Raw genomic sequence first — 16,555 nt, forward strand, 5'->3', positions numbered from 1 at the left:
GTTGGTCGCGTGACACACTTATGCTCACACACACACACGGAGGGTTTTTAAATTTTACCTTTTCAAAACGCGACCATTATCTGGTTTCAAAAGATGTCTCAATCATAACTTTGCTTAACACATACACGTCTTGTAGAGATGCTTAAGATATATAAATTCGTATCAGTGATTAACTTAAATCTAAGCTCGATTTAAATGAAGGGCCTTCTGCTCCTGCTTTTTTTTAACCATCTTTCTGTAAAATAATATCATAACTTGTCATTCGTTTGGAATGGATATTTAAGAAAAACTCCCAACAGCAAGTGGCTGCCTTTACAGCAGCTCCTATATTTTGTTTTTCTACATATTCATTCTCCTTTTCTCTTCCTTTCATCCTTCTTTGCATCTGTGAATTACACATTTCTCCAATGTGAGACACTTGGAAATATAACGTGGTTCCAAGTTTTTGCATACATTACATTAGATTTTTTTCTCCCTCGTGTGCCTTTTTTTCTGCACTTGTTCTCGTCACCAATGTGCTTTGTGTTTAATCAATCAGCTCCATCTTGTCTTGTCACTCTGCTTGTGTTTAATTCCCTGGGTTCTGTCAGTCTTTGTCGGATCATTGTGATTTGTTTTATGTCAGAGGTTTACTTATTTATCGTATTTTCCGATATATGGCTCACCTAAAAGCCTTGATTTTCTTCATAGGGTGACCCTGCACCTAATATGCAGGTGTGCCTTATGTATTTGTTGAGCTGCAACCGGTCTTGCAAATACTATCAGCAGCCACGACTCCATTTCCCCCCACAGAAGAAGTAGTGCGTAACCCCACCCTATACTCTAACGCCTTATAATGTGGTGTGCCTTATATTTGGAAAACATTTATATACAGTATCATACATAATTTGGAAAACTTTTTTTCATTCATTGAAGGTGCGCCTTATACCCCGGTGTGCCTTATATATGGAACAAGCTTAAAAGTACACCATTAATTGAGGGTGCACCTGATTCTGGTGCGCCTTATAGACTGGAAAATACTGTATTTATTTATTTATTGCTGCCTTGGTTTCTTGTGATTTTTAGGACTTTAAGAACTTTCGTTATTTTTTTTCCAGAAATATATATTGGTGAGTCCAGCCGGCTCCTCCCACCTCCCTGATTTTTGGGGTTCTCCAAAAACCATCACGCAATTCATGACAGTATTTTTGTGACATTAAAGTGGCTTTTTTTCAAATGGTTGATCTTGTAATATTTCTCACATTCATGTGAGGCTGAATAGTTGTTCACACACAAATTTGTTTTCACAGTCCTGACAGTTCCTCGCGTCTTTTTACTTGGAAAATATTTCCCGAATTTTGGGTCTATTCAAAGTGACTTATGACATTTAGACTCTTTGTAAGTGTTTGACAAATTGTCTTCCAGTGAAGCAGAAAGTAAATTCCCACATCTTATTGATGACTTGATTTATTTTCCAAATGTGCTCAATGACAAATTGAAGTAATGTATTCGAGAAGAGCTACACTGATTGTTGGTGTCTTCTCTGAATTCGAGGGACTTGTGGTAGAGGTCTTTAAAATCGAAATTACACCCCCAAATAGCTCAATAAGCACTCTTCCTTCCTCTCGTCTCCATTAAGAGGTTAAAGCTGTCAACAGGTCCGGTCGACCACGGGCAAACGACGTTATTGATCCCACCACCAACAGGCAAGAAGGGCGGCCATTATCTGAGCACATTCAAGTGTTCTATTGCATTGATTTGAATAGGCACGGTGCATTTCAACCTTGAACCTAAACATAACCAGAGAAACAGATTTTGTAGAAAGTTTCATTTCTCCAAGTTAAATGTGATTTGTTTACCTGAGCAGCTCCAGAAGGAACCACAGCGATGGCCTGGGAAGATCATTGAAGCCCAACCATGGCTTCAGTCAAGATTTCGTATCAGATCAGACAGGATCCGACAGGTTAAAATCTCCAAAGCTCCTTCCAATTTGGAAAGAATATTTGTTTGATGTCTATGGAAGAACACTGTTTATTTGTTGTCATATTGGAATGTTCTGTGCTGGCCAATTGCAAAAGTGACAGAATCACACACACAGTGGCTCATTCTTTGCATGTATGAAGCAAAACATCAATTTACACGGTTCTTATAACAAACGGAAGACACAGAGATTGTGGTTTCTTTGTTGTTGTTTTTTTCTGAAAAAAAAATTATCTTTTTTTAGACACCAACAATCCTCTCAGTTTACACATCACCAGAAGGCAAAGAATTACACTTCAACTTCAGAGGCACAAAAACATGAAAGATGAACTACTTAATGTTGCAGTGTTGTGTTTTTCAAAAATACAGAATTGCTTATTGTCGATGAGCATCACTAATTGCATGGACACAGAAATCAGAATATCAACCTGGAAAAAAAATGATTTTACATCAAAGGGAACAGGGGTGCAGACACCAGATGAACCGTGTTGCTTAAACTAAAAATAAATTATGTGAGATAGAGGATGGACGAGGAAGAGAAGAGGCATGAGAACATATAACAAGAAGACCAACATGACATTAAACACCATCCATTCTTTGCTCTTTGTTATCATTTTCACAAATGCTTCATCTTGTCAAAGATGTTTGCGACAGACTAAATATCGTATAATACATTATTGATTACGATAGCATCTTTTATACGTATACTTATTAATGTCATTATATATTTCCATCCGTGTGCATGTTATACATTGATTCTCACAAAGAAAAAAATATACATTTTTCTTTGAACAAATCCATACAAACTGTTGCGCAATGGTGATGTTCAGAACTGAACCAGAACTGTTACTACAGATTTATTGCTTTGTACAGTACGGAGAGATGTTTGGTGCCACTTGCGCGCTGTCGGTCCAGACTGCAAACTCGTTGCTGATGGTCTTTGTTCGCTTAGAAAATGTAACTTTCTTGGAAAATCCCCTTTTTTTGCTCTTCCCCTTTGGTTAATTGTGCAAAGAAATGAAAACATCTGACAGTTTACGACAGGAAAAAAAATGCATGAATTTGAAAAGGGGATCGGGGGTAATTAGCAAAACACCACAAAGTTTCATGCATAAATACTCATTCTCTCACGCACATAAACACACGCATACATTTGCATTGTGAAGTGCTTATGAATGGCCGTCGCAGAGATTGACATTTGGCCCCTTGAGCAGGATGTAATGTTTTTACCCATATTTCATGTTTTACTTGGATAGTCGCACATGTAAAAGGCCAATACATTGTATTATCTACAAAAAAAGGTGATAGGTCATTTGCCCTGATGAAAAATCATTATTTTACTGCTTTTTATTTTTTTTTTAGTACAGCCTACTTTATCTTCATCTGTGTAGGCTGTCAGTCATACAGGAGTGGTCCATAGAGGAAAAAGTACTTCTTTGAAGGTGTCGGACGGGTTGCTCCTCATCCGAAGCTTCATCAGCGAACTAAAGTTGTGTTGGTAACCCTGACCGTATATCCCTAATGGATAGAGGTGGCTGTGCCAGACCTCTGCTTTAAAAGGTCCCTCTGCCCATTCCCTGCTCTGATAGGATCCTGTGCTGGACCCGTGCTCTTATAGGTCCCTGCCTAAAGGTTGGGGGAGCAGTGGACCACTCCCTGAAGCCAATCTGTTTACCTCTATTGTTCTACCCCTGGCTCTGGTTTCACCTCATTAGCAAGAGTAAGCCTATGTGGTATCGAACCAAGAAGTCTGTTGTAAGCATGGTCTAAATTAAAGCTTTAACCACCATGGTGATTGAGTGAAGGGTTTTGTTGTTATACAAACATTGCTTCTTTTACTCCCATTTCAAACCATATATTTTGTTTTAGCTAAGATTTCAACCTAAAATGAGTGGTTGCTAGCTTCTAGCTGCATATGCATTGCAGATTGAGGCCCACTAGCATTATCCCTGTGATGTTGATAAAGTATTTTCTGAGGATTTGTTTAGTTTTCTCAATGTATTGCTCTTTACAATCTTCATTTTTACAACGTATAGAATAAACTACATTACTTTGCTATCATTTGGCGGCCTATCTTTTGGATACACTTACTTTTGTCTTCAGGTTTAAAATAGGTAGACATTTTGTGTTTGGTAGGCAGCGAACTTTAGTTCACAGACGAAGCTCTTCGGATGAAGAGCGAAACCTCCAAAACCTTGAAAGAAGTACAGATGGCGGCTGAAGAAACCTTTTACTTTATCCTCAGTTCTATAACATCTTCCTATCACCTAAAATGTGCTTAAACAATGTGCATTTGCGAGTTTAGATAGTTTTCAATGTCATTGTGCCACGCTAATATTTCCATTTTCTGAGACTGACAATATAACTTAATTGTCTCTGCATTGCACTGACCCTTCCAGAAGTCTTTTTCAATTGAATCATTTCAACAACAACAACAAAATACTTTCCTGTTCTGTTACAGTGACTATTCGACGTGTGTCATAGTTTTATGTGCTTGTTTAACGACCACCTTTTTTTTTGTAGTGAAACGACATTCTTGCACCACACTGCTGGATTTGCCAGCATCATACATTATACCGCAAGGCGTGCCATGTTACAAAATGGAGCAGCGCAAACATCAGAAATACACAAACCTTAATGCAGTGTTAGCAATCACAAATTACTATGTCACATGTCAACATCTACACCAGAACAACTAAAAATGTGCTCTTAGGAGTGATACGTTACAATCAATATTGACGGTGGTCAGCTTCTGTTTACGAAGCTGTGCGCTGACAAGTTTATAGACCTTGGTGTCTGGCTTTTAGTTTTTAGGGTATCATATCCAGAAGCAGGTCATATGATAAATGAGGGCTCTCCTACCGGCTTCTCTATATTTTCTTTCTTTTTTTTTTTAGGAAGCCTTTGCTGATGAGATGAGATTTTTCTTTTACATGAAAACACAATTCCACTCCAAATAAATATATCTATTCTCCATATGCATAATAATACATTTACAGGTTGCCAATTCGATATGTGTTACACATTTTTTGAATTACATACCATTTAATAGCTTTTTATTTAGACTTTAACAAGATACTTCTTGTGCAAACATCAACAACGAATTAGAAGTTTTTTTTTTAATATATATCTTTCTAATTTGATCTTATTTTTGACTATATTGAAACACACTTGAGAGGTCTACACATGTACCATTGTGTGTTCTGTGTTTGGTCTAAGAATATCCCTCCTGCTGCCCATATCCATAGCCTCCTCCCTGAGACTCTTCTTGTACATATTCCTCCGTCTTTTCCCAACTGGCGGCCCAGCCTCCGTTCACCTGCGTGGTAGCACCGTAAGACTTGGGGGGCCCTCCATAAGCACCGTAATTTTGTGTGATGTCACCCGTCTCCTCTGCCAGCTCGTCCTCATCGATGAAGCCGCATTTCTCCTCGCTGGTAAGCTCGGGGTCGGCCCACGGCTGTTTTTCTCCCGATGCAAAGATCCCATAGAACACCACGCCTCCATAGTGCACCATGGAGGCAATGAGAAACACGTATTGCCACTCTTCTCTGGTCTGAAGTGGGGGAAGGAGGAGACAACATTGTTTATGTTGAATTGATAACAAACAGAACCATGTTATTGGTCATTAAGGTCCAGCAAGACCTGCCCTGCATGCGTCGAGTTTTCTTTCATTTGGTATTCTGCTAGACTTTGCACAGATACGTGGTAAGATGGAACATTAGGAACCCCATATTTGAAATCACGGAAACAGAAAAAGTAAATAACGTGACATTGGCAGACAAACTGCAAGATTTCTCCTTGCGGATCATGGATAAAGTCCCTGTGGAATATTGTCAATTGGACACTGCCTTAATTGCACATGCAATCATGTGTCCGTATGTGACACGCAGAGCATCCACCACCCCACAACAGTTGTCCAGTGCGGTGAGCTTTGAGTTATTCAAAATAATAATGATTAGAATTTGATTACTAAATTGTTGTCTCCAATTTTCCCCCCATTGTTATCATATCCATGAATGAAAGATTACAACCGCCACATGATTGCGGTGCACCAAATCTTTCTGCGATGCCTAGATCAAACATACGTGACATCACCAGCACGACACAATGGATTTTAAATTTAATATATACAATTATCAGATGTGTTTGTCATTTTCTTAATTCATATTAATTGTGACATGCTTCATATCATGTACATGGGGAAGCTGTGTATTGTTACTTTACTGTATGTTGCCTTTGGACACAATGGAACGTCTCGATTATTCTTAGATGGGCGGTTGTCATGATTGAATTGATGTAGGGTAAATTATATCAACAGACAATAACCTTTGTCAGATTCCAAATATTTGAAGTGTGTTTTGCTTTCCGGACATGCGATTTGATTAAGTTCAGTGTTTGCACTTTGATATTTGAATTGTGTAATAAAAATAGATAAAACAAAGTGCTTCTTCGAAAACTAATTTACCTTGTTTTTTGTCATGGCACCAACAATAAGTGGACACACCATCCCAGAGAGTGTACCCACTCCATTGGAGATGCCCATGAGGATGCTGGCATAGCGAGGCGCGATATCCAAGTGGTTAACATTAAAGCCTGAGAAGAGACGAGGAAGGAATCAATGCAGGGGATTTGTATCTGAATGATGAAGGATAGTTGAGCGTTGATTAATGAATCACACACGAGGAGATATTGTAAGGCGATAATAACAAAAGCAACAGTAACAGTGTTGGATGAAAGGAGCACAAACAGTGTCTGTCTTGCAGGAGAATCAGGCAATACCCACTCCCCCACTCAGAGTGGCTGCTCCATTCTGACTGCCTGACAAATCTCTTGAGACCTTTGGCTCTGAATTATTTAACAATCCAGGAGAGAGCTCAAGAACAACAGGCAGTCACATTTTTCACACAGTCAAAAACATTGCACTGCTCTCAAATAATATGCTGACTTCCCAACAACAACAAAACGTGAAAAAGAGGGGGATAAAGAGGTTATAAACTGATAGATGTAAATGCAACATTTGCATGCAGGCACACATTGGGACCATGTGCCAAAAGTGTGCTGTCAAAGATACAGTCAAACATTTTTGTTTTCTTGTCAATATAGCCGGATACCACATAAATCAATCATGCCGCTGATATAGCAGTGTCAAATTTTGGAAACGCTGGTATGCCATTCTACAGGAGTTAGAAGAGACTATTGACAGTTCGAGAATAGAAATCGTTTTTCAATTTATCAGCGAAACTAACTTCTTATTTAATCCATACGTCCACAACAACACATTTCCGAAAAATATCTTGGGTCCTCCAGTTTCCTCCCACATTCCAAAGAAAACTAGATTGAACAGTAAATTGTCCATAGGTGTGAGTGTGAGCACGGATAGTTGTTCGTTTATGTGTGCCCTGCAATTGGTTGGCAACCAGTTCAGGGTGTCTGCTGCCTACTGGCCAGAGACAGCTGGTTTAGGCCCCAGCACCCCTACACCCATTGCGAGGATAGAACGGATCAGAAAATTAATGAATTGATGGATTTCTGGGCTGTGCATGAATGGTTAAGGCAGCTGTCTGAGCACCAAAACGTGTGCTTGGACAATGTAAACTGTGCTTCCATAACGTATACATATTGAATATTAATTTGTAATTACAGTATAGATACATAGCAGAATATCCATCCATCCATTTTCCAAACCGCTAAATCCTTTGAAGTCTTTAGGCACTAGGCGGAGGACACCCTGAATCGGTTGCCAGCCAATCACAGGGCACACATAGACACTCTCACAATCACACCGAGGCACAATTTAGAGTGTTCAATCAGCCTGCCATGCATGTGGGAGGAAACCGGAGGACCCGAAGAAAACCCACGCGGGCCTGGGGAGAACGTGCAAACTCCACACAGGGAGGCCGGAGCGACCTCTGGATTGTGAAGCCGGTGTGCTAACTACTCAACTACTGGGCCGCCCACATAGTAGAATATTTAAATACAAATTATTTTCACTATATTTTAAGGAAACGTCTTCCTTGTTTCGTTGATACCAGTAGACGTATTAATTGAAACATATGTTGACAACTGCGCTTGTGGTTTGCGTCTCCCAGATTTTATTCAGCCTTTGTCGCCTGGTATAGGTTTATAGAGCTCGCGGAAGAATTTCTGTCAAAATTTCAGGACATTCCTATTGTCACATGTTTCCTATTCAATTCATATCGACTCACCTGATATAGCGAATCCACTGAAGCCAACTGCCAGCACCAAGAAAGAGATGGCCACCCCTTTACTGTGGGAGTATCCGACCACGAGCAGCAGTGTAGCCTCCATGCCAAATCCTGGCACAGGGGAATAACAGGCCTCAAACACCGGCACAGCAAAGCCCACAGGCTGTTCCCGTCACAATGCCAATTCAATCAAGTGAGCCTGACAATTTTCTCTCAGTTAGATAAGAGACAGAAATTAAATCAATGCAATCGCATACTGTATGTGTACACGTATTGAGCATCGTTCCAGCACTGACCACCACCAAAGCAAAAATGAACAGTGTGTATCCAACACGGTGACAGTAACACCCTTTAGCTGTGCAGAAAGAGGTGTGAAAATTGAGACTCGGCCCTCTGTTGAGACTTCTCACCTCCGCAGTTCATGATTTTTCTGACTGTGGTCGTTGACAGGATGTTCTTGCTGCGCAGGTAGTCCGCCAGCTGGCCGCCAAAGGGCACGATAATGGTCATCACCAAGTGGGGCAGCGCAGATAGAATGCCAACCTACAGCCGCAGGAAATGTTTGAAAATTAGTAGTACCTTGCCTTTAGATTATGGGTATGGTTTGTTTTTCAAAGAACAGGACCTATTTTCCCCTCTCTCTCCCAGCAAATTGGCGTTTTCATGTTTATTATGTTTGTTAAGTCATTCTAAGTGCCTTGCACGCTGGGTCCGAGAGGACAGTAATTTCATCTGTGCTGTATGTCATGCATATTAGCATATTTGACAATAAAGCTGTCTTTTTGACTTTGACTATTTTGGCATCGTAAAAATTCACCTAACTTCATTTTCTTACTGACTCGAGCCCAGTCTAAGGTGTCTGGGGTCGTTTTGCATGTCTCTGGGTTTTCCAGCGCTTAAAGTTGCCTCACCATCAACTCATCCGACAAATTTGGCGACAGCAAGTAATCTCGACGTAAAGGCAGGCGCATCTGAATTTTCGTGTCTGCATGTGCAATGGCCTCGTTCAACATGTTTGTGAATTTGGCAATTGTCTATTTACATACATTCTTTTCAAAACCGTTATATTCAATGCTTTTATATGTAAATATATTTTTATATTGCTATATTGAATCACAGTACAAATGGTCAAACACCATCATGTGCCCTACACTTTTTTTTATTAAAGAACTTGTCCTCTTTTAGATGAACAGTCTTTGATATAAAAAGTTTAAGAAACACTAAAGTATATGTTCAGTATGTGAATGCTTAGGAACTGCCTTCCTGACACTGACACTTGTTCCTAACCACACGCCAACAAAGTGTCACTTATTAGAATATCCTATTGGCTATTCAGTCATTACCGATTTTCCAGTTGTGATGTTTGGATTATTGCCATGATTTGTGATCTGCTGTAGCCTTGTTATGTAAGCAGTTAATTAGCAAAAGTGTCATTGATTCAGCGATTGTTTTTCCCCCTCCTGGGGCAGTGTTCCATGTTGTGGCTAGCACTTGTGTGTATGCTGGTTAACTTGTCACATAATCAACATTCCAATCATTCATGCGTGAAATAGATTTACCTTGCTTATCTCAAAGCCAAACACTTCTTCAAAGTACGCAGGTTGGCTGATAAGTAGCAAATAAAATGTCCAGCTCCTGCAGAAATTGGCCACGATGATTGCATAGACGGGCATTGAGGTAAAGAACTTCCTCCACGGTGTCTTGAATTTCTGCAAGAGGTTATAGCTCCACATTTCATTTCACGATTGTGTATGGGCATGTAGAACAGAGCAGTGCGCTTCAGTAAATAGACTCTAGCTGAATTATTGACTAGTATTGTATTCACTGTTGGCGTTGATGGTTATCTATCTCCTCACCTCAGCGGGGCCCATTAGCATGGCACTCTCTCCAATGCTCTCCTCAATGTAGCAGCGCTCCTCGTCACTGATGGTCGGATGTTCGGCAGGGCTCTCATAAGACACGAATATCCAGAACATGTACCAAAAGATGCCAACGCATCCTACACATCACAGAAAAATAAACAAAATCAATGAATCCAGACTTAACTCGTTCACTGCCATTCACAAATTTATTTGGGAATTGAAAATATGAAAGAGAGTGCCATTCCCAAATTTGGTTTTGTTCTTTCATGCTTGGGTGCTGATAAAGCACTGCCCTTGGCGTATGGCAATGTTTTTTTTCTATTCCACAATGGGGCAGCATTTCCCTTCTTTCCATGTTAGCACTTTTCAACCTTCAGCTGTAGTTCAAGTGCTATATAAATCAATATGTATGTATTGTATTTTGGACAGCTGCCCTCATTTCACACTCATATAACTTCATAGTCACACAATTTAGGAATTAACTTTTTTTTCTGATGAAAGAAGAGAGTCTAAGGTTTCTTTCGTTGTATTAAATGTTTAAGGTTTTCTAAAACTCAATATTCTCTGGGTCCTGGAATTTGAGTGAAAATGACAAAAACCCTGGCACTGGAGTGGACACATTTTTGCACAGCGTCTGGCAGTGAATGAGTTAATTGTGGAGAAACTTGGTCTTCATGGGTAAAACTCCATGACACTTGCATTGGATGCACAAGTGATCTTTTTTTATCCTGTTAGAATGGAAACTTAACCAGTGAAGCCACATGACCGAACGTAAAGGCCTTTCCAAATTAAAAAATGGATTGAACATATTCATTGCTGTAATTAACAATACCATAGACATAAAACACCGAGGACCATCCTGTATACTGAACCAGTATCCCAGCTAAAGGCATTGCAATCACAGCGCCAGCGTAGGAACCTGTGCAGGAGCAAGCCCAAATAGAAAAGATGTTAGTTGGTTTTCGGCCTTCCTAAACAGAAAGTCTTACCAGATAAGCCAACATCCTTACCACAGAAAGAAATGGTGGCCAAACGACTCCTTTCAAGAGGAGGGGCCCATTTACTCCATATGCCATGACAGGCTGGGTAGGTGACTCCCTAAATGGAATGTTTGAGAAATATAATTCAAGCAAACTGTTTGCAAATTCCTAAATGGCAAAAATATACAAGGTGGTATAAGTTTAGTATTGAGTGCACATCCTTTTCTATTAACTGGTGGTTCACAATAACTAACAACAATTAACATTTTCACCCTTGTAATTAGTCTGAACAAATGAAACCTAATGAACTTGTTTGTCGAGCGAAGCAGCCGTGCAGCTATTCACCACATGCTAATTTGAAAAAGCTGTGCCGACATAATCAATATATACAGGACAGCGCTGCATCCGTTTTAATGTTATGACAAAACAATGTGAAATCTTTAGTCTTAAAGCATGTGACATAATTTATGAAGAGACATGTAATTGTAATTTTTTTGGGCGTGTCATGTTTTGTTTATTCTGTAGGAGATGTCAAAATGAATTAATAATTACAAGTTGACTGAGCTGCATAAGCTTTTCTTTTAGGATGGTTTTCTAGCAAAAATGCAGTAAAGAAAAAGCAGGCGCGATGCCACAAAGCTGCAGTGGACTAAATCAATATAGCCCATCTCAGATTTCCGCAGGCTGAATATCAAGTGCCCGTTTACACTCTCTTGCTTTTCCGTGGAGTAAAATTCAAACAAGACAATACTGTGGCAAAGCATCACATACGGCCATGTAATGGATAATTGTGGATGCTTTGGGAAATATGCCTGCTTACCTCCACCAGTCCTTGCAGTATCCGAACGAAAATGACACAACCATAATGGACTCGAGCAGCCGAGGGAATGAACATGTTAAGTATCGATGTTAGCACAATGGCTGCACCAAACACCCTAAAATGATAAAACACACCAAAGTATACAGTAGAGGCCCTGACAATAATTTCAAATATTTTAACAAAGATATCACGTCTGGTGCTACAAAATAACTATTTAAGAAGATTTCTCCTTTTTTCAAAGAAAGGTGATGGTGGTGAAGGTAAGGTGAAATGATTCAAATGTGTTCTATCATTATTACTGATTAATTTCTAATTCCATTTGTTTTTCTCCGATGGCCCAGCAGCATACCAGACGTCGCCGAAATAAATATTTAACACAGACACGTCCCTTCCATGGGTCGCCTAGCAACCAAAGTCGGAGCCTCCCTCCCGCCCATAAAAAAATAAAACACACACACAAACTCACACACACACACACACACACACACACACACACACACACACACACACACACACACACACACACACACACACACACACACACACACACACACACACACACACACACACGCACACACACACACACACACACACACACACACACACACACACACACGCGTACAAAAAGCTTCATAAAAATGTGTTCCAAGACACTCATGTTGGATAATTCGCGCACACGCGCGCACAACGACACACGAAATGCACACAGTCGGTAGCTATTTCTCATTTCTGACACATGCCCCGCCTTCCTTATCTGCAGCACTCGGTCGGGGGCACCCTAATCCGGTTCACTCACGTGACTTGCACGGGACCAAGATGGTAACAATTAAATCCACGACACGTGAGGGAGGGTACATCACACATCACAATTATCTCATTAAAAAAAGATTAATGATTAAAAATCTGAAATGGGAATTTCGATTCGAAAACCCACAAATATAGTTTTTTTTTCTTTGTACACATTTTTTTGGGGGGAGAACACATCAAATATGTTTTATCCGTGAAATATTGTCAACAAAGGCCTTTTAGCGCCAACACGCCCGTTGCACACACTTGCACATTGGAGCGTGCAGCCCCTCGGGAGCAGCCCCTCGGGAGCAGCCCCACGGGAGCTCATTAACAGGTGGCGCAAAGCCCGGAACCAGGGGCCACTGTCCGCAGCTATATATATATATATATATATATATATATATATATATATATATATATATATATATATATATATATATATATTACGGACCACAGACTCGTGCTTAAAAGAAATAGTCGGCTGTTGTCTTTTGGAATTGACTGCGTGTTTGGGTGGGATGACGTGAAAGGTGCTGTGACGCGTGGAGCTGCCGCCTACCTGTTTGCAGCCAGCCTGGAGGAGATGTATCCTCCTGGGATTTGAGTTACTATGTAGCCCCAGAAGAAAGATCCGTGAATCATTCCCACCGTCTCTGGGTCCCAATTGAATTTGGCTTTCTGGTGAATCGTTAGGGGGGGTGTACAATGAATGATGGCATTTGATGATTTTTTTCAACATTTTTTTCACAGGATGTATCTTTTTAATCTCTGAAAAAATAAGGATTTACATTACATATACGAAATAATGTTTTTGTATTCATCACTTGGTTGTTTCAAATCATATTAACCAAATGCAAGTTACAAACGCAACGCCTGATCTTGATTTAATACCGTTCAACTACCAAATAGCTTTATTCTAAAATCACAGCAACTGATCCATAATCAATGGCACTTTGCATATTTATCGTGTGCGCTCATGGAAGTAACGTCGCGTAGGCGACACTTTACGATACATACTGTTAAATAGACGAAGGAAACAAAATAACACACATAGAGACACATAACTGGGCCTCCATCATAAACATTCGTATCATCTAATGTGATTTAGAATGTTATCTCTAGTGGATGTCCTGATATATTATATATTTTTTATACTTTGCTAATTGCTTATGTATTATTTTCAGAGTGGGAAATCTTTTATTTTGAATTTTTGGGGACACACAGGCCCTTTTGTGTGTCAAGAAATTCTTTCACGTACGCCTTTTGTCTTTCTTTTCGCTTGTCTCGTGTAAGGAGGGAAGTGAAGAGATGCCTTGCTGACGTGTTTGGTGTTTGGCACACCTCTTTGATGATGATCTTGCCGTTCTGGTGGATGGTGCTGTTGTTGACCATGCCCACGATGGCCACGCCCAGGTTACACCGAATACCAAAGGAGATGCAGAACCCCAGGCCGCTCATGATGGCGATGATGTAGCGGCGCGGTAGGCCGAAGCAGTTGCAGTCGCACAAAGGGGGCTTCTTCTCGGCGGCATCGCGCGGCCGCCCGTCCTCGGTCAATTCAATCACCTCTGAGCCTTTTTGTCGCTTCTCCATCACCCTGTGCAAATGCCAGCCATGCAGGATACCAGTTTGGATCAGACCGCATCATGATTCGTGGGGGTCATGTAAAAACGCAGTCTTCATTTTCCTCAGCATTACAGTTCGTAATACCGTGCCATATTTCATTAGAAATGAATCTAAAATAAATGTAGTCTTTTAAATGTCTGGTTTATTAAATAGGCACCACTGGGCACGAATGTGAAATGTAAGGCCTCATTGGGACTTGTGAGTCACCAACAATGAATTAAAAAACACAGAGCGATAATTAAATGTCACCAAATTCAACATCCTCAAAAAAAATGGAAAAATGGAAAAAATGGAAATCTGTCCCTGTACCGCATTGCAGCATCACACTTTTGCTCATTGGTATTCAGTGGACCGGTGATCTCCCCACGCATTTCTGTGGGTATCCCTCAAATGTCTTCCCTCTTTTTTTACGCCCCCTCATGCGCATATTTGCACAGCATTCTCATTTCAGTGAAATGTTAAGATATATGTATTGGTTAAAACGCGATTGATTCAGAAAAAAAAAACACATTTCTGAACCATTTAGGGGTATGTGGTTTATTATACAAACGAAAAAAACGTGTTACTTGTTTATGATGAATTGCGTTTCGTTTTTTAATGCATCAAGGATGATGGGAAATATTTCCAAGATAATGAAATGAAGGGTACCACGCATATGAGATTATATATATTCACATAAACACAGTTACACGCGCAGGTGCGCACACTCACACGCACACGCACGACACACGCCAAATCCGCTATGAGTCTCGTTCTTAAATTTAACATAGTACATAGCACATTCACAAGGTGGCCTTTATCAGTGGACTGACCCCGGACAATGCCACCAACTGCAGGCGCGCGCGTTTGCGCGTTCACATGCACACGATTGCATAATTCTTGTGACTTCTATAAGGCGTGCCTACATATCTCCGTTGCTTGTCAATGACTTGTCAGTGTCCTGCGTGTTTGTAAATCTCCCATTACAATTAAAAAATGTTATCTTTAAATATATATTCCAAGATTGTATTTCATGCGCGGTAAATCAGGAGGAAGAAACCAACGTGTCCCCTACCTGTGCATGTGGCCCAGGGTCTTCCCCGCCAACTCCTTCATCCCTGCCGTGGCCCTGGTCTTCATGGACTCCATATCCAGTCGCTATGTGCAGGCCCGTGCTATGGTTGTTCTTGTCGTTTGTTCTTTACTGCTCGTGAGTCATGTTTATTCGCGGGACAGCAAAGTCGGGCGGCTCCGCGGTAAATAACGAGCCAAGTTCTGATAGAGCGGACCAGTTCAGACAGACGCCGATCCAGATGGCGGCTTTTCGTTGTCGGTGAATTCCCCTAATGAAAAAATACCTTCTTCTATTGAAATGGATGAGACGACGGGAGCGCCTTCATTTGTCATCCAGCGCAAACTCCGCTCCTGGATGGATGGCGAGCTGGTGAGCAGGAAGCGCAACTGGCAAACAGCGAGCAGCGAAAGGCACAAAATGAATGGACGACGCCTTTAGAGTGAACAATGAGACTCAGCCAAAGAGGGGAAGGCAAAAGGAAAAGCGACAAAGTTGATATATTAGATGAAAGCGATTTGGAGTCACGGGTATGAAATCAAAGAGGATGTGAGCCTCTGCTGTCGCCTGTGCTGAGCGCAGGGTTGATGTGACGGCGTGTTCAGCACCGAGGTCAGCGACAGCTTCAACATCTGGACACGTGCGGCAAGAACAAGGCCGAAATTACCCTTGAACACCGAATATATATTTGCAACATTATTCCCTCGGTTATTCGTGCGTTTATGACTTTCTGATATGAGGGGGGCGAAACGTTTCAAAGAATGCGACCGGTTTTCGACTGATTCCAGGATGCTGTGATTTTATACCGAAGATTTTTATTAAATATGTTGGGAAAAAAAACTATCAAAATGTCTGTCGAACGAACAAGCATGCACAAAAGGTTAGAAATCTCTTATTTGATAGCTGCAGCCACCAAGGGCGGTGCTATGGAAACCAAATGATCAGCAGTGGATTTTCCCTTCCCACACCTCCCCTGCTCCTCGTCAGAAGCCATCAATAAAGTATGCGTCTCCAAGGCAGCCAAAGCTTCCCACGGATACATGCAAATATTGTTGGGAGGGTTGAAAATAAACAGGATTTATCTATCTATCTATCTATCTATCTATCTATCTATCTATCTATCTATCTATCTATCTATCTATCTATCTATCTATCTATCTATCTATCTATCTATCTATCTATCTATCTATCTATCTATCTATCTATCTATCTATCTATGATCTATCTATCATAAGAACTTCGACGACATAATCGAGTTT

The 16,555-nt window shown here is 40.7% G+C and overlaps 1 protein-coding gene across 1 annotated transcript; it reads right to left on the minus strand.

Annotated features, from left to right (window-relative positions):
• Nucleotides 1-2,081: 2,081 nt before the first annotated feature.
• On the minus strand, nucleotides 2,082-16,221 carry slc17a6b (solute carrier family 17 member 6b). The gene is made up of 12 exons (XM_088991977.1): nucleotides 15,300-16,221; nucleotides 13,961-14,216; nucleotides 13,179-13,297; nucleotides 11,831-11,945; nucleotides 11,041-11,128; nucleotides 10,863-10,949; nucleotides 10,025-10,167; nucleotides 9,728-9,877; nucleotides 8,579-8,711; nucleotides 8,169-8,279; nucleotides 6,428-6,555; nucleotides 2,082-5,515 (listed from the first exon to the last, which is right to left on the minus strand). Exons 1-12 carry the CDS (start codon nucleotides 15,371-15,373, stop codon nucleotides 5,174-5,176), a joined length of 1,746 nt encoding a protein of 581 aa, XP_088848103.1. The 5' UTR covers nucleotides 15,374-16,221; the 3' UTR covers nucleotides 2,082-5,173.
• Nucleotides 16,222-16,555: the final 334 nt, after the last annotated feature.

Source organism: Hippocampus bargibanti, linkage group LG03 (genome assembly GCF_051943395.1).
Source record: "Hippocampus bargibanti isolate YZ-2025 linkage group LG03, ASM5194339v1, whole genome shotgun sequence".
NCBI lineage: Eukaryota > Metazoa > Chordata > Actinopteri > Syngnathiformes > Syngnathidae > Hippocampus > Hippocampus bargibanti.